The sequence below is a fragment of the Mustelus asterias genome, chromosome 23, assembly GCF_964213995.1.
Source record: "Mustelus asterias chromosome 23, sMusAst1.hap1.1, whole genome shotgun sequence".
Classification (NCBI taxonomy): domain Eukaryota; kingdom Metazoa; phylum Chordata; class Chondrichthyes; order Carcharhiniformes; family Triakidae; genus Mustelus; species Mustelus asterias.
Genome location: NC_135823.1, coordinates 12,488,535 through 12,515,518, shown reverse-complemented (window position 1 = coordinate 12,515,518; position 26,984 = coordinate 12,488,535). Strand labels below are relative to the sequence as shown.

Below are 26,984 nucleotides of genomic sequence, written 5' to 3'. Positions count from 1 at the left end.
ATACTTATCAAGGACACACAGTAGCTGTTCCTTGAACAAGCTCCACATTTCAATTGTGCCCATCCCCTGCAGTTTCCTTCCACATCCTATGCATCCTAAATCTTGCCTAATCGCATCATAATTTCCTTTCCCCCAGCTATAACTCTCGCCCTGCGGTATATGCCTATCCCTTTCCATCGCTAAAGTAAACGTAACCGAATTGTGGTCACTATCACCAAAGTGCTCACCTACCTCCAAATCTAACACCTGGCCTGGTTCATAACCCAGTACCAAATCCAATGTGGTCTCGCCTCTTGTTGGCCTATCTACATACCGTGTCAGGAAACCCTCCTGCACACATTGGACAAAAACTGACCCATCTAAAGTACTTGAACTATAGTGTTTCCAGTCAATATTTGTAAAGTTAAAGTCCCCCATAACAACTACCCTGTTACTTTTGCTCCCATCCAGAGTCATCTTTGCAATCCTTTCCTCTACATCTCTGGAACTTTTGAGACCTATAGAAAACTCCCAACAGGGTGACCTCTCCTTTCCTGTTTCTAACCTCAGCCCATACTACCTCAGTAGACGAGTCCTCATCAAACATCCTTTCTGCCACCGTAATACTGTCCTTGACTAGCAATGCCACACCTCCCCACTCTTTTACCACCTTCTCTGATCTTACTGAAACATCTAAACCCCGGAGCCTGCAACAACCATTCCTGTCCCTGCTCTATCCATGTCTCTGGAATGGCCACAACATCGAAGTCCCAGGTACCAACCATGCTGCAAGTTCACCCACCTTATTCCGGATGCTCCTGGCGTTGAAGTAGACACACTTCAAACCACCTTCCTGCCTGCCTGTACACTCCTGCGACCTTGAAACCTTGTTCATAACCTCACTACTCTCAACCTCCTGTACACTGGAGCTACAATTCAGGTTCCCATCCCCCTGCTGAATTAGTTTAATCCCTCCCGAAGAGCATTAGCAAATTCCCCACCAGGATATTGGTACCCCTCTGGTTCAGGTGTAGACCATCCCATTTGTAGAGGTCCCACCTACCCCAGAATGAGCCCCAATTATCCAGGTATCTGAATCCCTCACTCCTGCACCATCCCTGTAGCCACGTATTCAACTGCTCTCTCTCCCTATTCCTCTTCTTGCTAGCACGTGACATGGGTAACAAACTCTTGTTTGTTTTAGCTCTAAGGCTTCCACCCTAATTTCTGCCTTACATCCCCATCCCTTTTCCTACCTATATCTTTGGTGCCTATGTGGACCACGACTTGGGGCTGGTCCCCCTCCCCCTTAAGGATCCCAAAAACACGATGCAAGACATCACAGACCCCGGCACCTGGGAGGCAACACACCAGCCGCGAGTCCCTCTCGTTCCCACAGAATCTCCTATCTGTCCCCCTAACTATGGAGTCCCCAATGACTAATGCTCTACTCCTCTCCCCCCCCTTCCCTTCTGAGCAACAGGGACAGACTCTGTGCCAGAGACCTGTACCCCGTGGCTTACCCCTGGTAAGTCGTCCTCCCCAACAGTATCCCAAATGGTATACTTGTTATACAGAGGAACAGCCACAGGGGATCGCTGCACTGACTTCTTCTTCCCCCTTCCAACAGTCACCCAAGTATCTTCATTTCTAGGAGTAACTACCTCCCTGTAGCTTTTATCTATAACTGTCTCTGCCTCCCGAATGATCCTGAGTTCATCCAGTTCCAGTTCCAGATCCCTAATACGGTCTTCAGGGAGCTGGAATTGGGTGCACTTCCTGCAGGTGTACTCAGCTGGGACAATAATGGTGTCCCTCACCTCAAACATCCCACAGGAGGAACATTGCACTCTCATCCCTGCTAACCTCACTTACTAAGAAACGAAAGAGAAAAGAAGAAAGAAAAAAGATGACCTGCTCTCACACCGAGTCTTTTTTTTTTAGGTCAGAGGAGGGGGGAAGGTGGGAGACACTGCATGTGTAGTGTCTCGGGTTTCCTCACCGTTCAAATTTATTGGGCAAAACAAAAACCTTCCCAGGTCTCTCCATGGCCTACTTCCGGTTTCCTGCTGCTCTTGAAAAAACGCCGAAAAAAGTAAGTTAAAAATCAAACACTCACCTTCCAGCTCTCTTCACAAGAATCGCTCCCCTCTCTGCCTGCTCCACGAGAAGAATGATTCATTCGCCTTTTGTTTTATTAAAGTTACCCTGACCCAATTTGCAGTTCCAGTCCCTAACGCCCAGTTGTAATTTGCATATTTCACATCTTCGTTCGTTCCCCCGTGTGTTATCCAATCTCTAGCTTTCAAAGCGTGGGATAGCATTTCCCAGATGGGTTCTGTTAACTTTCCCCGATCAGTATTCTTACACCGTCTAATATTAAATGTAAATTCCTCATTTCATCCATACGCTCCCAAAAAGCTGAATTTTTATGATTCCTATGCAAGGGGTCTAATACACCCATTATCATTTGTTTATTGGCTGATGACATAACAACGGCTCTCTCTCTACCTCCATGTGTTTGATTCATCTTTGTACGAATCGGGGCCATGGATTTAATTTGTTTCATTTGTAAGTGTTTTGTTTTACTCCTGCCAGATTCTGCTCTTTTTTCTTTATGGGCTGTTTTCTCAAGCCGACTAACAATCTCTTCTTAACTAAATTCATCTGACGATTGAGAATCGGAAGTGTCCGTCTCTATTTCTTCTACAGGTTTTTAAAATTCTTTTTCATGGCTTTGTTTTGGAGTTTTCTGATTTAAAAAAAATCTATTTCTGTCTCTTCAGTTTCCTTTAATAAACGATTTCTCATTGTTGCTGATAGAACAACTCTGGCCATTTCTGATTTTTGTTTGCGGCACGGTGGCACAGTGTTTAGCACTACTCCCTCACAGCCTCAGGGACCTGGGTTCAATTCCCAACTTGGGTCACTGTCTGTGTGGAGTTTGCACTTTCTCCCCGTGTCTACATGGGTTTCCTCCAGTTTCCCCCCCACTCTCCAAAGATGTGGAAGTTAGGTGGATTGGCCATGCTAAATTGCCCTTAGCATCAGGGGGACTAGCTAGGGTAAATACATGGAGTTATGGGGATAGGGTTTGGGTGGGATTGTGGTCGGTGCAGACTCAATGAGCCAAATGGCCTCCTCCTGCTCTGTATGATTCTATGACCTCTCCATTAGACCTTCTGGTCATTTTTGGAAGCGTCTGGATTATATCCTCTGTCAATCATTTTCTTAATTAATTTACTATTTTCATTCACAACAGCCTGGAATACTGATCCTTCAATTCCTCACTCTAGATTACTTCCTTCCACTATTTCCACCTTGAAGTGATGTTTCCTTAATCTAGTAACCCCCTTGTTAATTGTTTTTTTAAGTTCAGTCTGTACAGTTAATCTTTTTCTTCTATCCCTGATCTTCTTGACCTTTTTCTTGAAAATCCTAAGTTAAACCTACAACTTTTATCGAAAATATATCTTCCCTTCTAACTTAACTGTCCCTCACCATGGGATATTAAACTTAATCAGCCGTAATACTCCTCTTTCCTACGGCTATTTCAAGTCCAGCTATCATCTTCACCTACCTCGTTCCCCCGATTAGCTTATGTTATAGACCCACGGTTGTAATTTAACACTGCGAATGGCAAATATCAAGCTACTCCTGATTTCCCGGATTACGTGCATCTCCTCCCCCTCTCGCCCCCCCACCCCCCAAACACTTTACGCCTGTATTCACACGCCCCCTTGGGTCCGCTCCATGGGCTGGCCCCCACTTCAAGTGCAAATCTACTGACTATTAACGTTGCCTTTGCGACCCCATAAGGAATTCGGATTGGTCTCATGGATCTGGCAGTCTAGCGTGTAGCTCCCTCTAGCTGGCTAAGGTGTAATACTCACCCATCTAGAAGGCATGTTCGACCGTCGGTATCCAATGACATTGCCCATCCTCGTCACCACATTGAAGTGGGGATTTTTCGGTGGTGGCCTGATTTCTTAGAACAACTAAGTATTCTTAAAAATTAAATCTCAAAGGCAAAATCTTTCAGTTTTAAAGCGTACCAAGATTTATTAAAAACATATAATTGGAACAGAGAGGAATCCCGATACTCTACACTTGTAGAGTATCCCACCCTCCCTCCTCCTCTAACCTAAAAAAAAAAGACCCAGTGAGAGCAGGGCTTTGGAGAAAACAGGAGGAGGAAAGGTAAGTTTAAAATTTTCATTCACTTTTTTTCCCTGTGTGTTTAAAGGGGCAATTATGAGTGTGAGGCCAGTATGTTGTTCCCAATGTAGGATGTGGGAGGTCCTGGAGGCTCCTAGCCTCCCGGACGACCATATCTGTGCTGGGTGTGTTGAGCTGCGGTTCCTAAGGGACCATGTTAGGGAACTGGAATTGCAGCTCGAGGACCTTCGCCGGGTTAGGGATAGTGAGGAGGTAATTGACAGGAGCTATCGGCAGGTGGTCACACCGGGACCACGGGAGGAGGGTAACTGGGTAACAGTGAGGAAGGAGAATGCTCGGTTGATGGTGAGCACCCCGGTGGATGTGCCCCTTAATAATAAGTACTCCTGTCTGAGTACTACTGGGGTGGACAGCCCACCTGGGGGAAGCAGCGGTGGCAGTGTCTCTGGAGCTGAGCCTGGCCCAGTAGTGCAAAAGGGTAAGGAAAGGAGGGTAGTGCTAATTGGGGACTCTACGGTGAGGGGGTCAGATAGGCGTTTTTGCAGACACAGACGGGACTCTCGGATGGTGGTTTGCCTCCCTGGTGCAGGGGTCCGGGATGTCTCTGGTCGAGTCCCAGAAATCCTGAAGGGGGAGGGAGAGGAGCCGAAGGTCGTGATGCATATAGGTACTGCTGACATAGGTAGGAAGAGGGAAGGGGTCATGAAAAGAGAATATAGGGAGTTAGGTAGACAGCTGAGAAAGAGGAATGCAAAGGTAGTAATCTCGGGATTGCTGCCTGTGCCGCGGGAGAGTGAGAACAGGAATCGGTGGAGAATGAATGCGTGGCTGAGGGACTGGAGCAAGGGACAAGGATTTGGGTACTTGGATCATTGGGACCTCTTTAGGGGCAGGTGTGACCTGTTTAAAAAAGACGGGTGGCACTTGAATCCCAGGGGGACCAATATCCTGGCGGGAAGGTTGGCTAAGGCTACTGGAGAGACTTTAAACTAGAAAGGTTGGGGGGAGGCAATCGAAATGAGGGGACTGAGAGCGAGGAGGTTAGCTCGCAAATAGATAAGGAATGTAAACAGGGTAAGAGGGAGGTTAGACGAGTGATGGAGAAGGGAAGTGCTCAGGCTGAAGGTCTGAGATGTGTCTATTTTAATGCCAGGAGTGTAGTGAATAAAGTGGATGAGCTTAGAGCGTGGATTGCTGCTTCGAATTGCGATGTGGTGGCCATTACGGAGACTTGGATGTCTCAGGGACAGGACTGGGTGCTTCAGGTGCCGGGTTTTAGATGTTTCAGGAAGGACAGGGAGGGAGGCAAGAGAGGGGGGGGGGAGTGGCACTGTTGATCAGGGATAGTGTCACGGCTGTAGAGAAGGTGGACGCCGTGGAGGGATTGACTACGGAGTCTCTGTGGGTGGAGGTTAGGAACAGGAAGGGGTCGGTAACGTTGCTGGGTGTTTTCTATAGGCCGCCCAATAGTAACAGAGATGTTGAGGAGCAGATGGGGAAACAGATCCTGGAGAGATGTAGGAATAACAGAGTTGTCGTGATGGGAGATTTTAATTTTCCAAACATAGATTGGAATATCCCTAGGGCTAGGGGTTTGGATGGAGAGGAGTTTGTTAGGTGTGTCCAGGAGAGTTTCCTGACACAGTATGTGGATAAGCCTACTAGAGGAGAGGCTGTACTTGATCTGGTGCTGGCTAATGAACCTGGACAGGTGGAGGATCTCTCGGTGGGTGAGCATCTTGGGGATAGCGATCATAATTCTATCTCCTTCACGATAGCATTGGAAAGAGATAGGATCAGGCAGGCTAGGAAAGTGTTTCTCTGGAGTAAAGGGAAATACAGTGTCATCAGGGAGGAAATTAGACGGGTAAATTGGAAGGAGGCATTCTTGGGGAAAAGTACCGAAGGAAAGTGGAGGATTTTCAAGGAATGTTTGTCTGGAGCTCTGCATGACAACGTTCCGATGAGACAGGGGGGTGTTGGTAGGGCACGGGAACCGTGGTGCACGAAGGTTGTGATGAACCTGGTGAATAAGAAAAGAGAGGCGTACAGAAGGTTCAGAGAGCTAGGAGGTGTTAAGGATTTAGAGGAGTATACGGGATGTAGGAAGGAGCTTAAGAAGGAAATTAGGAGAGCGAGAAGGGGTCATGAGAAGGCCTTGGCGGGTAAGATTAAGGAGAATCCCAAGGCTTTCTACAAATATGTCAAGAGTAAAAGGATGAGATGTGAAGGCATAGGACCCTTAAAAGGTGAAGGGGGAAAAGTTTGTGCGGAACCGTTAGAAATGGCGGAGCTGCTTAATGAATACTTTACCTCGGTATTCACGGTGGAAAGGGATCTGGGTGGTTGTACTGCTGGTTTGCGGTGGACAGAAAGGATCGAGCATGTGGACATAAAGAAAGAGGATGTGTTGGAACTATTGAATGGCATCAAGGTTGGTAAGTCGCCGGGACCGGATGGGATGTACCCCAGGTTACTGTGGGAGGCGAGGGAGGAGATTGCGGAGCCTTTGGCGATGATCTTTGCATCGTCGATGGAGACGGGAGAGGTTCCGGAGGATTGGAGGATTGCAGATGTGGTCCCTATATTCAAGAAAGGGAACAGGGACAGCCCGGGAAATTACCGACCGGTGAGTCTAACCTCAGTGGTTGGTAAGTTGATGGAGAGGATCCTGAGAGACAGGATTTATGATCATCTAGAGAAGTTTAGTATGATCAAAAGTAGTCAACACGGCTTTGTCAAGGGCAGGTCGTGCCTTACGAGCCTGGTTGAGTTCTTTGAAAATGTGACCAAACACATTGACGAAGGAAGAGCGGTGGATGTGGTCTATATGGACTTCAGCAAGGCGTTCGATAAGGTCCCCCATGCAAGACTTCTTGAGAAAGTGAGAGGGCATGGGATCCAAGGGGCTGTTGCCTTGTGGATCCAGAACTGACTTGCCTGCAGAAGGCAGAGAGTGGCTGTGGAGGGGTCTTTCTCTGCATGGAGGTCAGTGACCAGTGGAGTGCCCCAGGGATCTGTTCTGGGACCCTTGCTGTTTGTCATTTTCATAAATGACCTGGATGAGGAAGTGGAGGGATGGGTTGGTAAGTTTGCTGACGACACCAAGGTAGGTGGTGTTGTGGATAGTTTGGAGGGATGTCAGAAGTTGCAGCGAGACATAGATAGAATGCAAGACTGGGCGGAGAAGTGGCAGATGGACTTCAACCCGGATAAGTGTGTGGTGATCCATTTTGGCAGATCCAATGGGATGAAGCAGCAGTATAATATGAAGGGTACCATTCTTAGCAGTGGAGAGGATCAGAAGGACCTTGGGGTCCGGGTCCATAGGACTCTTAAATCGGCCTCGCAGGTGGAGGATGCGGTCAAGAAGGCGTACGGCGTACTGGCCTTCATTAATCGAGGGATTGAGTTTAGGAGTCGGGAGATAATGCTGCAGCTTTATAGGACCCTGGTTAGACCCCACTTGGAGTACTGCGCGCAGTTCTGGTCACCTCATTACAGGAAAGATGTTGAAGCCATTGAAAGGGTGCAGAGGAGATTTACAAGGATGTTGCCTGGATTGGGGGGCATGCCTTATGAGGATAGGTTGAGAGAGCTTGGTCTCTTCTCCCTGGAGAGACGAAGGATGAGAGGTGACCTGATAGAGGTTTACAAGATGTTGAGAGGCCTGGATAGGGTAGACTCTCAGAGGCTATTTCCAAGGGCTGAAATGGTTGCTACGAGAGGACACAGTTTTAAGGTGCTGGGGGGTAGGTACAGAGGAGATGTCAGGGGTAAGTTTTTCACTCAGAGGGTGGTGGGTGAGTGGAATCGGCTGACGTCGGTGGTGGTGGAGGCAAACTCGTTGGGGTCTTTTAAGAGACTTCTGGATGAGTACATGGGATTTAATGGGATTGAGGGCTATAGATAGGCCTAGAGGTGGGGATGTGATCGGCGCAACTTGTGGGCCGAAGGGCCTGTTTGTGCTGTGGCTTTCTATGTTCTATGTTCTATGTTCTATATAGAACTTACTTACGGCCGGGTACCCCAACCGGGTCAGTCGCTTTCTGTGAGTTGACCTAAGTTTGCTGACGACACCACCGTAGTGGGTCGGATCTCAAAAAATGACAAGAGAGTACAGGAATGAGATAGAGAATCTGGTGAACTCGTGCGGCGACAATAATCTCTCCCTCAATATCAACAAAATGAAGCGTAGAGAACATGCCCGTCTACATCAACGGGGATGAAGTAGGAAGAGTCGAGAACTTCAAGTTTTTAGGTGTCCAGATCACCAACAACCTGCCCTGGTCCCCCCATGCCGACACTATAGTTAAGAAAGCCCATCAACGCCTTTACTTTCTCAGAAGATTAAGGAAATTAGGCATGTCAGCTACGATTCTCACTAACCTTTACAAATGCACCGTAGAAAGCATTCTTTCTGGTTGTATCATAGCTTGGTATGGCTCCTGTTCTGCCCAAGACCGCAAGAAACTATAAAAGGTCATGAATGTAGCCCAATCCATCTCGCAAACCAGCCTCCCATCCACTGACACTGTCCACACTATCCACTGCCTCAGAAAAGCAGCCAGCATAATTAAGGACCCCACGCACCCTGGACATTCTCTCTTCCACCTTCTTCCTTCGAGAAAAAGATACAAAAGTCTGAGGTCAGATACCAACCGACTCAAAAACAGTTTCTTCCCTGCTGTCAGACTTTTGAATAGACCTACCTTGCATTAAGTTGACCTTTCTCTATACCCTAGCTATGACTAACACTACATTCTGCACTCTCTCCTTTCCTTCTCTCTGAACGGCATGCTTTGTCTATATAGTGTGCAAGAAACAATATTTTTCACCGTATGCTAATACATTGACAATAATAAATCATATCAAATCATAGACAGACAAGAAATAACGGCCGAAGAGATCCTCAGATTGCCAAGCAGCACAGAGTATCACAAAGCCTGCCAAAGATCCCAACTTTGTGTCAAAATTCAATATTATATCGTTTTCTTTTCTAAGTTTTTCCTAATCATTAGCTTAATTCGATTTCATTTTATTATTGTGTCAATATTATAACAGATGCTTCAACCAATTGCGATATGCCACCCGATATAATGACATTCTATTGGTTTATTCCAACTCCAGATTACCACCTATTTTGGCATACTAATCTTTAAAATTCCATGTCTGCTTTATCATCTGCAGATTGCTAAAGCATAGATAATATCAGGTTTTGGGCCCAAAACTCGATACTCTCTATCCCTTAGTCAGCAACGTTTAACATAATTTGTTTGGCCAAATATTCCAAATCTGAAACATTGTATTTTCTCTGTAAACTAAATTTTGAGCTTTTAAATCCTTTATCACTCTTATCTGTAACGCTCACATTTTTGGCTGAAATACAGATTCATTTAAGAGTGTTTTAAAATAGATTATTAGACACCTTTTATTTTAAAACATAAAACCATCCACATTTAAAATCATGATTCATTTAAAAATATTAAGATACATTATTACATTCCATAAAACGTTTTATTTCAGTCAATAGCATCCACACATAATCAAACTGTTTAACATCTTCATGTTGGGTAAAAATCATTTTAACCCTTTACTTACTATTCTAAGTAATTTCAAATGCCCCTCCACAATTCATAACACAGGTTAAGCATAATTCTAGCAAAATGCAACAGTTTAACTCTGAACAGTTGAACAATCTTTAAACATGAAATGAAACAACTTTAATTTCCAATTAATCAATACTTCAATTCCAAATAAGCAACATTCTTCCTATTGATCTAAATGCCACTTTAAAAATGGTTATCAAGCCCAGGCATACTTGTTATAAGTGAAAGCAGAAAGTCTTGACACTGTCAGAGAGACTTTGCAGAGACCGAAAGAGCCGACCTCTGTCTTTAAACAGCTCCAGTCAGCAACTGAACTCTAAACTGAAAACTGTTTGTGCTACAAACCTAGCTTTTCCCATTTCTTTAAAAAGAACCCCAGCTTCCATTCCAGTAACCAAAAAAAAACAGCGGAAATCTCCGAAATAAATACTGCATGACTAAAACGTGTAATTCTCCTACTGTTCAGCGGCTGAGCTGTATGTTTTCCAGACGCCCTGTAGAAAAAGCTGAATCTTAAAACAGGCCCTTTGAACATAAAATATATCAATAGCACAATGTCATCACAAAAATCTAATGATAACTATGAAACCATTAATGTAAAACCCATCTAGTTCACTAATCTTCCTCAGGGAAGTAAATCTGTCATCCTGGTTTGGCCTACATGTGATCGATAGCAGTGTTTCACTTTGCATAGGGATGGCCAAGAAATGTTAAGCACAGTAAGAAGTCTCACAACACCAGGTTAAAGTCCAAACAGGATTATTTGGTATCACAAGCCACAAGCTTTCAGAGCGCTGCTCCTTCATCAGGTGAGTGGGAGTTCTGTTCACAAACAGGGCATATAAAGACACAAACTCAATTTACAAAATAATGGTTGGAATGCGAATCTTTACAGGTAATCAAGTCTTAAAGGTACGGACAATGCAAGTGGAGAGAGGGTTAAGCACAGGTTAAAGAGATGTATATTGTCTCCAGCCAGGACAGTTAGTGAGACTTTGCAAGCCCAGGCAAGTCGTGGGGGTTACAGATGGTGTGAAACTAACCCAAGATCCCGCGGTTGAGGCCCTCCTCGTGTGCGGAATTTGGCTATCAGTTTCTGCTCAGCGATTCTTCATTGTCATGTGTTGTGAAGGCCGCCTTGGAGAATGCTTACCCAAAGATCAGAGGCTAAATGCCCGTGACTGCTGAAGTGTTCCCCAACAGGAAGAGAAGACTCCCGCCTGGTGACTGTCGAGCGATGTTCATTCACCCGTTGTGTGTCCTGGTGGATGGTGTTCATTCATCCATTCCATGTACCTGGTGGATGGTGTTCTCATGTGAGAACACGGATGCCATCATCTCATGTGAGAATACCATTTACCAGGTACACGGTACATACTCTTGCAACTCGGCCAATGCTGTCTACCTGATACGCTGCAGGAAAGGATGTCCCGAGGCATGGTACATTGGGGAGACCATGCAGACGCTACGACAATGGATGAATGAACACCACTTGACAATCACGAGGCAGGAGTGTTCTCTTCCTGTTGGGGAACACTTCAGCGGTCACGGGCATTCAGCCTCTGATCTTCGGGTAAGCGTTCTCCAAAGCAGCCTTCACGACACATGACAACGCAGAATTCCTGAGCAGAAACTGATAGCCAAGTTCCGCACACGAGGACGGCCTCAACCGAGATCTTGGGTTCATGTCACACTATCTGTAACCCCCACGATTTGCCTGGGCTTGCAAAATCTCACTAACTGTCCTGGCTGGAGACAATACACATCTCTTTAATCTGTGCTTAACCCTCTCTCCACTCACCTTGTCTGTACCTTTAAGACTTGATTACCTGTAAAGACTCGCATTCCAACCATTATTTTGTAAATTGATTTTGCGTCTTTATATGCCCTGTTTGTGAACAGAACTCCCACTCACCTGACGAAGGAGCAGCGCTCTGAAAGCTTGTGGTACCAAATAAACCTGTTGGACTTTAACCTGGTGTTGTGAGACTTCTTACTGTGCTGACCCCAGTCCAACGACAGCATCTCCACATCAAGAAATGTTAACCCAGCCTACAATGCCCACAATCCATAAACTAATTTAAAAAAAAATAGAAACATAGAAAAACTACAGCACAAACAAGCCCTTCGGTCCACAAGTTGTGCCGAACACATCCCTACCTTCTAGACCTACCTATAACCCTCCATCCTATTAAGCTCCATGTACTCATCCAGGAGTCTCTTAAAAGACCCTATTGAGTTCGCCTCCACCACCACTGACGGCAGCCGATTCCACTCGCCCACCACCCTCTGTGTGAAAAACTTACCCCTAACATTTCCCCTGTACCTACCCCCCAGCACCCTAAACCTGTGTCCTCTCGTAGCAGACATTTCCACCCTGGGAAAAAGCCTCAGAGTCCACCCGATCTATGCCTCTCAACATCTTATACACCTCTATTAGGTCTCCTCTCATCCTTCGTCTCTCCAAGGAGACAAGACCGAGCTCCCTCAGCCTATCCTCATAAGGCATGCCACTCAATCCAGTCAACATCCTTGTAAATCTCCTCTGCACCCTTTCAATCTTTTCCACATCCTTCCTATAGTGAGGCGACCAGAACTGAGCACAGTACTCCAAGTGGGGTCTGACGAGGGTCTTATATAGCTGCATCATTATCCCCGGACTCCTAAACGCAATCCCTCGATTGATAAAGGCCAGCACACCATACGCCTTCTTAACCACCTCCTCCACCTGCGGGGCCGATTTTAGAGTCCTATGGACCCCAAGGTCCTTCTGATCCTCTACAGTACTAAGAGTCTTTCGCTTTATATTGTACTCCTTCATCCCATTTGACCTACAAAAATGGACCACGACGCATTTATCTGGGTTGAAGTCCATCTGCCACTTGTCCGCCCAGTCTTGCATCCTATCTATGTCCCTCTGTAACTTCTGACATCTCTCCAGATTATCCACAACCTCACCAACCTTCATGTCGTCGGCAAACTTACCAACCCATCCTTCCGCTTCCTCATCCAGGTCACTTATGAAAATGACAAACAGCAAGGGTCCCAGAACAGATCCCTGGGGCACACCACTGGTGACCAACCTCCATTTAGAAAAAGACCCATCTATACCCACTCTCTGCCTCCTTTGGGCAATGATGTGGAGATGCCGACTTTTGCTACCAAATAAACCTGTTGGACTTTAACCTGGTGTTGTTAAACTTCTTCCTTTGGGCAAGCCAGTTCTGGATCCACCAGGCAGCAGCCCCTTGGATCCCATGCCCTCTCACTTTTTCTAGAAGCCTTGCATGGGGGACCTTATCGAACGCCTTGCTAAAATCCATATAAACCACATCTACCACCTTCCCTTCGTCAATGTGTTTAGTCACATTTTCGAAGAACTCCACCAGGCTCGTAAGGCACGATCTGCCCTTGACAAAGCCATGCTGAGTATTCTTGAGCATACTAAACCTCTCTAAATGCTCATATATCCTGTCCCTCAGGATCTTCTCCATCAGTTTACCAACCACCGAGGTTAGACTCACCGGTCGGTAATTACCCGGGCTATCCCTATTCCCCTTCTTGAAAATAGGAACCACATCCGCAATCCTCCAATCCTCCGGCACCTCTCCCGTCTCCATCGACGACGCAAAGATCATCGCCAGAGGCTCTGCAATCTCTTCCCTCGCCTCCCACAGTAACTTGGGGTACATCCCATCCGGACCCGGCGACTTATCTATCTTGATGCCATTCAAAGATTCCAGCACAACCTCTTTCTTAAAGTCCACATATAGCATTGGTTTTGCCATATTATCTCTTAGGCCAACTCAAGAGAAGAGATTAGCTTAACTGTTGAACAGTAATTGGTTAATGTGACTGCCGATTTATACTCAGCTCCTGACACCTGCTGGCATTTCCTGATGGTTTAATATACAGTCTTACTGAAAGATCAGATAGCTCAAATAAAGACTTATTCGTTATTCAACTGAACGTAGCTTGACAAGGTCATAAAGGTTCTAGAGCTCCACTGTTTCTGTCCAGAGTGCCTGGAAAGGAATCATTTTACAATTTCCATGATTTATGTCAAGCGTACTTAATCATCATGTGTAATTATTAAATATGAAACATTACAGATTTTATCTTACAAGCTACCTAATCAGACTTACCAATACATCTATGACTTAAGTTCTTATTTTTTTTAATTGTCTCACAATTAAAACTCTATTTGACTTATCTAGCTGGATTTCAATAATGTTGTCATGGGTTAGTGATTTAAAAATGTCTTCTAAATCAGTTCAAAATGGTTTGTGAGCACGTTACTTTACAATACTAAATACCATGAATACAGGCCAAAAAATGGCTGTCACACTAAAGTAACTACTGACACTGAGTAACTTGTGAACTGGCTGGTGTTTTAGTAGGTGGGATGACTCAGGCAGTTGCTTCTCATACACAGTGTAGGTGAATGGCCTCTATCCAGTATGAATTTGCTGATGTTTCAGTCGGGTGAATGAATCAGCAAATGTCTTTATACACAGAGCAGAACGGTCCCACCCCAGTATGAATTCACTGGTTGTCACCAGTGTGGATAACCGATAACCCTTTGCACACTCGGATCAGATGAATGGTTACAAACCCCACTCCCTAACCATCAATATCATCCATCTTTCTTAAAGCTTTGAGACTGAACCAGACTGCTCACAATCTTGCTGTCATATTTCACCCCAAGCTGAGCGTCTCACTACATATCACAACGGCCGCCCATTGCCACCTCAGTAACTTAGTCTAACTTCATGCCCCCTTAACTCATCTGCTGCTGAAACTCATCCATTCCTTTGTTCCCTTGAAACTGGACTATTCCCAGCTGCCCACATAAAGATGGGGGCATGCAAAACTCAAAATAAATTGGATTTATTTGGTCTTCACCAAGAATGTTAACACCTAAAATTGCTCTGGAGATTATTAGCATCAGTAGAGAAAGGCCCCAATAAACATGGTTCAGTTCTGGATGTGATTCGCATCATAATCGAATCATTGCAGTTACTTGTGAACTTGCTGGTGTGACCGTAGGTTGGAGGAGGTAGCGCATCTCTTCCCACACTGGGTGCAGATGAACGGTTTCTCCCCTGTGTGAACTCGCTGGTGTGTCCGTAGGTTGGAAGACCGAGTGAATCCCTTCCCACACTTCGAGCAGATGAACGGTTTCTCCCCAGTGTGGCCTCGCTGGTGTCTCAGCAAGTCAGATGGATGATTGAATCTCTTCCCACACTGGGAGCAGCTGAATGGTCTCTCCCCAGTGTGAACTCGCTGGTGTATCAGTAGGTCAAATGACTGACTGAATCCCTTCCCACACTCGGAACAGCTGAAAGGCTTCTCCCCAGTGTGAACTCGCTGGTGTCTCAGCAGGTCTGACGACTGACTGAATCCCTTCCCACACTCGGAGCAGATGAATAGTTTGTCTCCTGTGTGAACTCGTTGGTGTCTCAGTAGGTCACATGACTGAAAGAATCCCTTCCCACACTCAGAGCAGATGAACGGTCTGTCTCCTGTGTGAACTCGTTGGTGTCTCAGCAGGTAACATGACTCAGTGAACCCCTTCCCACACTCGGAGCAGACGAATGGTCGCTCTCCAGTGTGACATCGTAGATGAATTTCCAGCACTGATGAGTATTTGAACAACATCCCACAATCATCACATTTCCAGGGTTTCTCCTCATTATGGCTGCATTTATGTTCTGACAGGTCAGATGATTGGCTGAAGCCTTGTGCACACACAGAACACGTGTATAGTGTTTCCCCACTGTGAACGGTGCTTTTTCCTTCCATGTTCAGAATATTTTTGATATTCAGGTTGCGATAGTCTGAGTTCTGTCAGATCCTGATGTGATGTTTTGGTTTCAGTTTCCCGACTGCAAATCCTCCCCTTCTAATGCCCTGTCAAACTGATTTAAAAGAGAAAAAAGGGAGTGAGAGAGAACCCACGAAAACACAAAGGCAGGTTGTGAAATTGAGCTGAATGATTCCCCCCCCCCACACACCTCCCCGCCCGCCGCCCCCACACACACACACCTCCCCCCCCACCGTCCCCACACACACCTCCCCCCCCGCCGCCCCCACACACACACACCTCCCCCCCGCCGCCCCCACACACACCTCCCCCCCCACCGCCCCCACACACACACACCTCCCCCCCCACCGCCCCCACACACACACACACCTCCCCCCCCACCGCCCCCACACACACACACCTCCCCCCCTGCCACCCCCCCACACACACACCTCCCCCCCGCCGCCCCCCCACACACACACCTCCCCCCCGCCGCCCCCCACACACACACCTCCCCCCCCCGCCGCCCCCACACACACCTCCCCCCCCGCCACCCACACACACACCTCCCCCCCCCGCCGCCCACACACACACCTCCCCCCCCGCCGCCCCCACACACGTCCCCTCCCCGACGCCCCCACACACACCTCCCCCCCCCGCCGCCCCCACACACACACACCTCCCCTCCCACACACACAGCTCCTCTCCCGCCCCCACACACCTCCCCGCCGCCCCCCGACACACACACACACCTCCCCTCCCCCCTACACACACACACCTCCCCTCCCCCACACACACCTCCCCTCCCCCCTGCCCCACACACACACCTCCCCTCACCCCGCCCCCATACACAAACACACGCCTCCCCTTCCCCCCGCCCCCACACACACACACACCTCCCCTCCCACCCCCCCCACGCACGCACCTCCCCTCCCGCCCCCCCCACGCACCCACGTCCCCTCCCACCCCCCCCCACACACACGCACCTCCCCTCCCACCCCCTCCCCACACACACACCTCCCTCGCCCATCAACCTCCATAGCCCCACCCTCTCCTCCTGCTCCCACTCCACCCCCCCTCTCTCATCCCCCCCTCCCTCATATCCCCCCCTCCCTCCCTCATATCCCCCCCTCCCTCCCTCATATCCCCCCCTCCCTCCCTCATATTCCCCCCCTCCCTCATATCCCCCCCTCCCTCATATCCCCCCCTCCCTCCCTCCCTCCCTCATATCCCCCCTCCCTCATATCCCCCCCTCATATCCCCCCCTCCCTCCCTCCCATCCCCCCCTCCCTCATATCGCCCTCCCTCATATCCCCCCTCCCTCATATCCCCCCCTCCCTCCCTCCCTCATATCCCCCCTCCCTCCCTCCCTCATATCCCCTCTCCCTCATATCCCCCCCTCCCTCCCTCATATCCCCCCTCCCTCATATCCCCTCCTCCCTCATATCCCCCCCTCCCTCCCTCATATCCCCCCTCCCTCATATCCCCCCCTCCCTCCCTCATATCCCCCCTCCCTCATATCCCCCCTCCCTCCCTCATATCCCCTCCCTCCCTCATATCCCCCCCCTCCCTCCCTCATATCCCCCCTCCCATCCCCCCCCTCCCTCCCTCATATCCCCCCTCCTCATATCCCCCCTCCCTCATATCCCCCCTCCCTCATATCCCCCCCTCCCTCCCTCGTATCCCCCCTCCCCCCTCCCTCGTATCCCCCCTCCCCCCTCCCTCGTATCCCCCCCCTCCCTCGTATCCCCCCTCCCTCCCTCGTATCCCCCCTCCCTCCCTCGTATCCCCCCCTCCCTCCCTCGTATCCCCCCCTCCCTCGTATCCTCCCTCCCTCCCTCATATCCCCCCCTCCCTCCCTCATATCCCCCCCTCCCTCATATCCCCCCTCCCATCCCCCCCCTCCCTCCCTCATATCCCCCCTCCCTCCCTCATATCCCCCCCTCCTCATATCCCCCCTCCCTCATATCCCCCCCTCCCTCCCTCGTATCCCCCCCTCCCTCCCTCGTATCCCCCCCTCCCCCCTCCCTCGTATCCCCCCCTCCCCCCTCCCTCGTATCCCCCCCTCCCCCCTCCCTCGTATCCCCCCCCCTCCCTCCCTCGTATCCCCCCCCTCCCTCCCTCGTATCCCCCCCCCTCCCTCCCTCGTATCCCCCCTCCCTCCCTCGTATCCCCCCCTCCCTCCCTCGTATCCCCCCCTCCCTCCCTCGTATCCCCCCCTCCCTCGTATCCCCCCTCCCTCCCTCGTATCCCCCCCTCCCTCACTCGTATCCCCCCTCCCTCACTCGTATCCCCCCTCCCTCACTCGTATCCCCCCCTCCCTCCCTCCCCTCCCCCCCTCCCTCCCCTCCCCCCTCACTCATATCCCCCCCTCCCCCCTCACTCATATCCCCCCCTCCCTCCTCACTCATATCCCCCCCTCCCTCCTCACTCATATCCCCCCCTCCCCCCTCACTCATATCCCCCCCTCCCCCCTCACTCATATCCCCCCCTCCCCCCTCACTCATATCCCCCCCCTCCCCCCTCACTCATATCCTCCCCCCTCACTCATATCCTCCCCTCCCTCCATCCCCCATATCCCCCTCCCCCCCCCATATCCCCCCCTCCCCCCCCCTCATATCGCCCCCCTCCTCCCCCCCACCCCCATATCCCCTCCCCCCCCCCCATATCCCCCCCCATATCCCTCCCCCCCCCTCCCCCCCCATATCCCCCCCCTCCCCCCCCCATATCCCCTCCCCCCCCCATATCCCCCCCCTCCCCCCCCCTCCCCATATCCCCCCCCTCCCCCCCTCCCCATATCCCTCCCCCCCCCTCCCCCCCCCCCCAATCCCCTCCCCCCCCCATATCCCCCCCCCTCCCCCCCCCCCTCCCCATATTCCCCCCCCCCCCCCCCCCATATCCCCCCCCCTCCCCCCCCCCCATATCCCCCCCCTCCCCCCCCCTCCCCATATCCCCCCCTCCCCCCCCCCTCCCCCCCCTCCCCATATCCCCCCCTCCCCCCCCCTCCCCATATCCCCCCCCTCCCCCCCCCTCCCCATATCCCCCCCCTCCCCCCCCCTCCCCATATCCCCCCCCTCCCCCCCCCCTCCCCATATCCCCCCCCCTCCCCCCCCCCTCCCCATATCCCCCCCCTCCCCCCCCCATATCCCCCCCCCATATCCCCCCCCCCCCTCTTCTTACTCGCACCAAATCATGTCTACCTTCTGTCAGATATCCCCTTAGCCTCCCCTGCTCCATGGAAAACAAATCCGGACGGCCCAACATTGAAGAACATTGCCCCTAACAAACATGGCGACTGCGCATTCGCTGTCTTCACTTTGCCCCAAGAAGCATAGAGACTAGGCATGCGCAGTCCCCTGATTGGCCCCCAGAAAGATGGCGACAGCGCAGGCGTACATGGCGGCCGTGAATTCGGGTCAGAAACGGAGAAAACAATTGGGTTCTGCTCGGTGCAAACCGGGAACCGAAACATTCTTTTTCAGGATTTGCAGTTTACACAACATGTTTACGAATCCTCTCCGCCCATCCACCGGATCCATCGCTCCGTCCGAGCCGCCATTCCACCCACTTACCGATTGGACATCAGATCAATCTCTGCTCATCGCCATTAATGACGCTGCGCATGCTCTACTCCCAGCCCCGCCCCTCACTCTCTCCGATTGGTTGGAGGACCAACCGCTCCCGCTCGGTCCTCCATTCCCGCCTCCCCTCTCCTTATAGGCCCGGAGCCGCCGTCAATCAGCTGGGCATTGTGACGGTTTCAAATGGTGGGCGGGGCCACAGACTCAGGCTGACTTGCTGATTATTGTAAGAAGTCTCAACACCAGGTTAAAGTACAACAGGTTTATTTGGTAGCAAATACCACTAGCTTTCGGAGCGCTGCTCCTTCATCAGGTGGAGTGGGAGATCTGCTCACAAACAGGGCATACAGAGACACAAACTCAATTTACAGAATAATGATTGGAATGCGATTCTTTACAGCTAATCAATTCTTTAAGGTACAGACAATGTGAGTGGAGAGAGCATTAAGCACAGGATAAAGAGATGTGTATTGTCTTCAGACAGGACAGCTAGTGAGATTTTGCTAGTGGTGTTTGCTACCAAATAAACCTGTTGGACTTTAACCTGGTGTTGTTAGACTTCTTACTGTGTTTACCTCAGTCCAATGCCAGCACCTCCACATCATTGCTGATTATTGGCAGCATTTTCTGTTTGGGAATTAGAGCTGGAGATGGATGGTCAGTTCCCCTTTGTCCGGGGCTGGGGGATTCACACATTTCCCCAGGGCACTCATTATCACCGCAACTTTCCAGGAGAAAGTCCCCGCTTCAAAACCCACCGCAAACTTTGTTTCAAATTGTTACTGAGGAGGAATTAACAGTCAGTTTAACAGTTGAACAGGGGGGACAGTTATTGTCTTGTTCTTTAAAAGCTCCTTCTTCACCTTTAAACAGAGAACAATAAGTCAGAGAAAACTGATCCACTGTGACCCAAAAACAAGATATTGAAGATGCTGCAAATCCCACCTCAAAACAGAAAATGTTGGAAACACTCAGCAGGTCAAACAGCTTCTATGAAGAGAAACAGATATTTAGTTTTTTTCAGGTCGGTGTGTATATATCCCCATAATATTGAACGGCTCCATGAAATCTCTGTTTAACCCTCTTTGCTCGAAAGAGAGCAATCCCATTCTCTGTCATCTCTGCACAAAACTGAATTTCCTCATCCCTGGACATAATGAAGGTGGAGGATTGAAAGGAGATTTTGGAAAATATTGTCAGTTGGCAGATATCGGAAAATGGAGAAGGAATGAAACCAGAAAACGCAATCTCCAGCTTGTGAATCTTTAGAAACACTTTGGAAACCGGAACCAGAGGAGAATGAAGAATGAACTGTCCGATTGAGCAGAGTAAGAAGTCTCACAACACCAGGTTAAAGTCCAACAGGTTTATTTGGTAGCAAATACCACTAGCTTTCGGAGCGCTGCTCCTCAGATGGATTGAGCAGAGACAGTCAAGGCACCTTTCCTTTTTAAGACGCTGGAACATTGACTGTTTCCTGCAGCGGCAATTTGAATCTTTAACTCACTGACACCCTGTTTTGGGATGTCTCCTGCACTGCTTTTGCATGAGACTCCGTGGCACAATTTCTTTTCGCACGTTCACCAATTAACTGAAATATTGATGGTTCGAGACCATTCGGGGTGTTTACCTTGTCTGTTTTATCCCCATCAGCATTCATAGTCACATACTTCCGGGTTGTCATTGGTGACCTCAGAAACAATAAGAATTTTTCTCAAGCCTTACTGGCTCTAATGTTATCCGGTCTTTCCCACATTATTAATTAATTGAATGTTTATTTTGAACATATTTATTTTGAATATGGGTGGCATAGTGGTTAGCACTGCTGCCTCACAGTGCCAGGGATCCAGGTTCGGTTCCCGGCTTGGGTCACTGTCTGTGCAGAGTCTGCACATTCTCCCCGTGTCTGTGTGGGTTTCCTTCGGGTGCTCTAGTTTCCTCCCACAGTCCAAAGATGTGTGGGTTAGGTGCGTTGGCCATGCTAAATTGCCCTTTAATGTCAGGGGTTGTGTAGGTTAGAGGGATTAGCAGGGTAAATGTGTGGGGAGGGCCTGGGGTGGGATTGTTGTTGGTGCAGACTTGATGGGCTGAATGGCCTCCTTATGCACTGGAGGGATTCTATTCTATACTATAAAACTGAATAGCTGTCTACATCTAACACATTAGAAATTGAGGAAATTGTTCTCAACAAACCCATTAATAATTCTCTCTCCCTCAGCTCCACAGTGACCGAGACAGGGAGTAGCAGGGAAGCAGCAATATTCCAGCCCTACACTCTCCAAACACCCGATGCCAGCAGAATGGATGTATTTCAAAGAAATGGTGCAGAGCAAATATTCAATATTTGGATTGACACCATGTTCAGTTCATATGCAACAGGAAATGTTAATTGTGGAACTTTAGAACAGCAAGTGTTGATAATGTTTTTGCAATTATACAGGGCCTTGCTGAGGCCACACCTAGGATATTGTGTGTAGTTTTGGTCTCCTTTTCTGAGGAAGGATGTTCTTGTTCTCGAGGGAGTGCAGCAAAGGTTTACCAGGCTGATTCCGGGGATGGCGGGACTGGTGTTTGAGGAGAGATTGACTAGGTTCATAGAAATCATAGAAACCCTACAGTGCAGAAAGAGGCCATTTGGCCCATCGAGTCTGCACCGACCACAATCCCACCCAGGCCCTACTCCCTTATCCCTACATATTTACCCGCTAATCCCTCTGAACTACGCATCTCAGGACATTAAGGGGAATTTTTAGCATGGCCAATCAACCTAACCCGCACATCTTTGGACTGTGGGAGGAAACCGGAGCACCCGGAGGAAACCCACGCAGACACAAGGAGAATGTGCAAACTCCACACAGACAGTGACCCAAGCTGGGAATCGAACCCAGGACCCTGGAGCTGTGAAGCTGCAGTGCTAACCACTGTGCTACCGTGCCGCCCTTCTGTGCTACCGTGCCGCCGTTAGGATTGTTTTCACTGGGGTTCAGATGAATGAGGGGGGATCTCACAGAGACTTATAAAATTCTAACAGGACTAGACAGGGCAGATGCAGAGAGAATGTTTCTGATGGTGGGGGAGTCCAGAATCAGGGTCACAACCTGGGGATTCGGGGTAGACCATTTAGGACAGAAATGTGGAGACATTTCTTCAGCCAAATAGTGGTGAGCATGTAGAATTCCACAAGAAGAGTTGATGCCAAAACATTGAAAGTATTCAAGAGGCGGCTAGGTATCACACTTGGGCGAATGGGATCAAAGTTATGGGGAGAAAGCAGGATTAGGGTACTGAGTTGGATGATCAGTCATGACCGTGTTGAATGGCAGAGCAGGCTCCAAGAGCCAGGTGGCCTCCTCCTCCTCCTATCTTCTATGATTCTATGTTTTTGCACCAGTTTGAACCGAGTCTTTTGTGCATGCACAGTGACTGTGACAATCCCTACATGACAAAACTTGTCTCTGGTAGAGGTCTCAACTGAAAATGAAAAGCAAAGATATCATTGATACCTTGGATTACAAACGTCTGAAGTGTCTTCCCTGGTGGTGTAGAGGTTAGGATTCGGCACTGTAAGAGCCGTGGCCCAGGTTTGATTCCCAATCAGGGAAAGAAGATTTATTGCTCGTGAACAAACAGTTCAACCAACCCTGACTTAACTCTGGATGGAAAACAGTTCTGTCAGAACCAATGGAATGAGATTTGTCATTTCCAGTCAGAGTTGGGAATGTCACATGGTGCAATAGGTCGAGAGTAAACCCAGAGACAGAAAGGAAGGGACAGAGATAGGCTGGAAAGTGACAGAGAAGTTGACGTAAGGTAAAATTGGGTGATAATTGGCCAGATTATATCCTTTACACTAAATATCTCCCAGATCTGGGTCACATCTCGGGCTAAATGTCAAGAAAACCTCTCACTGGAATTACTCAGTCCCATGAGGTCACAGGAGCTCAACACAAGGGAAGAAGCCCAAAGAAAGTTCCACTCACTCGGGTATTGTGTAAATGCTGCTCAAAGGTTTAGTGAAGAGGATATAATCTATATGCGTTTCCCTGAGCCTGTGCTCAGTGTATTGCGGAGGGGGGGTGGGGGGGTTGGTGGTGTTGGTGGGGTTGGGTGGGATTGACCCGAGCTGGAGTATCTTGTGTTCCAGGGACAGCCAGTAACTCGTTGATTGAAACTGCAGTCGCCGCTTTCTGCTGGCAATGGGTGATTGGAAAATGCGGGGTAAAATCCTGCTGCTCGTCCCTGTCTCACTCACTGTGGAGCCGGGAAAAAGAGAAAATCATTGATGGGTTTGTTTCCCCATCTGAAATGTGAAAAGAAGGCAAAGGAAGGCAAATTGAATTTTGTACTTCAGTGCTAGAGGGGTGGAGTTTAAAAATAGGGAGGTTATGTTGCAACTGTTTTAAATGCTGGTGAGGCCACACCTGGAGTACTGTGTACAGTTTTAGTCTCCTTACTTGAGAAAGGATATACTGGCACTAGAGGGGGTGCAGAGGGGATTCACTAGGTTGATTCCGGAGTTGAGAGGGTTGGCTTATGAGGAGAGACTGAGTTGACTGGGGCTATACTCATTGGAATTCAGAAGAATGAGGGGAAATCTTACAGAACCATACAAGATTATGAAGGGAATAGATAAAATAGAAGCAGGGAGGTTGTTTCCACTGGAAGGTGAAACTAGAATAGGGGGCATGGCCTCAAAATAAGGGGGAGCAGATTTAGGACTGAGTTGAGGAGGAACTTCTTCACCCAAAGGGTTGTGAATCTGTGGAATTCCCTGCTCAGTGAAGCAGTTGAGGCGACCTCATTGAATGTTTTTAAGACAACGATAGATAAATGTTTGAATAGTAAAGGAATTAAGGGTTATGGTGAGCGGGCGGGTAAGTGGAGCTGAGTCCACAAAAAGATCAGCCATGATCTTATTGAATGGCAGAGCAGGTTCAAGGGGCTGGATGGCCGACTCCTGTTCCTAGTTCTTATGCTCTTATTCATGGAGGTAGCACTACAGGAGTCTTTAATAATCTGACACAAATCAACAGCAATTAACCAGAATATGCAGTTTTGAGAGAAGCTTTCTGAGCTGTCAGAGTTGGAAAAGGGAGCCAGTGAAAGAAATTCTGTCCAGTTTGAGTGTGTGCAGAACTCTAGAGGGGAAGAGGGAATATAACATAGTGTGATATCTGTCGTCAGTTAATTATTAATGGTAAACATGAACTATTGATTTTCCCCACTCTCATGTTTCTGCCCGGTTTCCGAACTGAGGACCTTTTGCCTGCGTGATAACCAGAATAAAAACTGAAAAAGCATGTATTGAATTCCAAACTGTGTGTTGAGGCTGCATTTGATTCTCGTACATTAAATTAATCTATATAAATAGTCAAAGAACAAAGAAAATTACAGCACAAGAACAGGCCCTTCAGTGACTATGCTGCCCACCTGAACTTAAACCCTCATTACATTTCACTGGAGCTCACCACAATCAAAGAGTAATGTCAGCATCTACCTGTTATAAACCTTCATGTGGTCAATCTGCTGAACAACATCAGCTTATCGCAGCTCTGCCATCGTCACACTGAAAGCTAATGTGGAAATATGAACAATTTCACATTTTAACAGTGTGCACAAGACTGGAAGGAGAGTGTGACTGAATAATTGGCACTGTGCACATTCCTGTAATCAGTGTCTGGGAGAATCAGGAAGATGAGATCCTGGTGATTTAGTGGTTAGGTTTCGGCGCTTTCCGGGTCACAGACCGGCTTCGATATACTAAGTTGTAATGTTTTAATAATCGGTTTAACAAACCTGAATTATTTCCTGATTGAAAACAGCTCTGTCAGAATCAGCAGAGTGAGATTTGTAATTTTGCGTCCAAGTTGGAAATGTCACATGATCAAAACCAGGTCAGGAACAGACACAGATAGTGAAGGACAATGATAGGCTGCAAAGTGCTGCCGATAGAGATGGAGATACAAGGTAAAATCTGGGTGCTTGTGGGTCAGATTTAAGCGTTTACATTGACAGAAATATCATGCAGTCTTGGATCCAAATCACAGGCTAAATGGGAGGAAAACTAATGAGGAGGCAGTTTGCATTCAGAAACTGGTAACTGTAAGATTCACAAAGCGGGATGGAGAAGGACTCATTTTGAGCAGTGCCACTGCCGGAGGAATGGGGAGTCGTAGAGGTTTACAGCATGGAAACAGGCCCTTCAGCCCAACTTGTCCATGCCGCCCTTTTTTTTTTAAACCCCTAAGCTAATCCCAGTTGCCCACATTTGGCCCACATCCCTCTATACCCATCGTACCCATGTAACTATCTAAATGCTTTTTAAAAGACAAAATTGTACCCGCCTCTACTACTACCTCTGGCAGCTTGTTCTAGACACTCACCGCCCTCTGTGTGAAACAATTGCCCCTCTGGACACTTTTGTATCTCTCCCCTCTCACCTTAAACCTATCCCCTCTAGCTTTAGACTCCCCTACCTTTGGGAAAAGATATTGACTATCTACCTTGTCTATGCCCCTCATTATTTTATAGACCTCTATAAGGTCACCCCTCAGCCTCCTACGCTCCAGAGAAAAAAGTCCCAGTCTATTCAGCCTCTCCTTATAACTCAATTCATCAAGTCCCGGTAGCATCCCAGTAAATCTTTTCTGCACTCTTTCTAGTTTAATAATATCCTTTCTATAATAGGGTGGCCAGAATTATAAGAACATAAGAAATAGGAGCAGGAGTAGGCCATCTGGCCCTTCGAGCCTGCCCCGCCATTCAACAAGATCATGGCTGATCTGAAGCGAATCAGTCCCACTTACCCGCCTGCTCCCCATATCCCCTAATTCCCTTATCGATCAGAAAACTATCTACCCGTGATTTAAACATATTCAACGAGGAAGCCTCCACCACTTCAATGGGCAGAGAATTCCAGAGATTCACTACCCTCTGAGAGAAGAAGTTCCCCCTCAACTCTGTTCTAAACCGGCCCCCCCTTATTTTGAGGCTGTGCCCTCTAGTTCTGGTTTCCCTTCTAAGTGGAAAGAATCTCTCCACCTCTACCCTATCCAGCCCCTTCATTATCTTATATGTCTCTATAAGATCACCCCTCATCCTTCTAAACTCCAACGAGTACAGACCCAATCTGTTTAATCTCTCCTCATAAGCTACACCCCTCATCTCCGGTATCAACCTGGTGAACCTTCTCTGCACTCCCTCCAAGGCCAATATATCCTTTCGCAAATAAGGGGACCAAAACTGCACACAGTACTCCAGTTGCGGCCTCACCAGTGCCTTGTACAGTTGCAGCAAGACCTCCCTGCTTTTATATTCTCTCCCCCTCGCGATAAAGGCCAACATTCCATTTGCCTTCTTGATCACCTGCTGCACCTGCAGACTGAGTTTTTGCGATTCGTGCACAAGGACCCCCAGGTCCCTCTGCACAGTCGCACGATGTAATTTTTCTCCATTTAAATAATATTCCAATTTACTATTATTTCTTCCAAAGTGGATAACCTCACATTTGCTAACGTTATATTCCATCTGCCAGATCCTCGCCCACTCGCTCAGCCTATCCAAATCTCTCTGCAGACTTTCCGCATCCTCCACGCAATTCGCTTTCCCACTCACCTTCGTGTCATCAGCAAACTTGAATACCCTACATTCAGTCCCCTCCTCCAGATCATCTATGTAAATGGTAAACAATTGAGGCCCCAGCACCGATCCCTGCGGCACGCCACTGGTCACCAACTGCCAACCAGAAAAGCACCCATTTATCCCAACTCTCTGCTTCCTGTTAGATATCCAATCCCCAATCCACGCCAACACCTTACCCCTAACTCCGTG

General features: G+C 48.6%; 1 protein-coding gene across 4 annotated transcripts; it reads right to left on the bottom strand.

The window, feature by feature from the left end:
* Window positions 1-12,174: 12,174 nt before the first annotated feature.
* Window positions 12,175-19,179, bottom strand: LOC144510496 (uncharacterized). 4 transcript variants are annotated; one of them, XM_078239963.1, is made up of 2 exons: window positions 19,146-19,179; window positions 12,175-15,680 (listed from the first exon to the last, which is right to left on the bottom strand). In XM_078239963.1, exon 2 carries the CDS (start codon window positions 15,570-15,572, stop codon window positions 14,787-14,789), a length of 786 nt encoding a protein of 261 aa, XP_078096089.1. In that variant the 5' UTR covers window positions 15,573-15,680; window positions 19,146-19,179; the 3' UTR covers window positions 12,175-14,786. The 4 variants fall into 4 exon arrangements, with proteins under 4 accessions (XP_078096089.1, XP_078096088.1, XP_078096086.1 ...); XM_078239962.1 differs by lacking the exon at window positions 19,146-19,179 and adding an exon at window positions 18,970-19,069 and having other exon boundaries at window positions 12,175-15,688; XM_078239960.1 differs by lacking the exon at window positions 19,146-19,179 and adding an exon at window positions 18,774-18,897 and having other exon boundaries at window positions 12,175-15,688.
* Window positions 19,180-26,984: the final 7,805 nt, after the last annotated feature.

What these genes read in the sequence shown, in the direction of transcription:
- LOC144510496 (XM_078239963.1), bottom strand. Translation starts at nt 15,572, where the DNA reads ATGGAAGGAAAAAGCACCGTTCACAGTGGGGAAACACTATACACGTGT.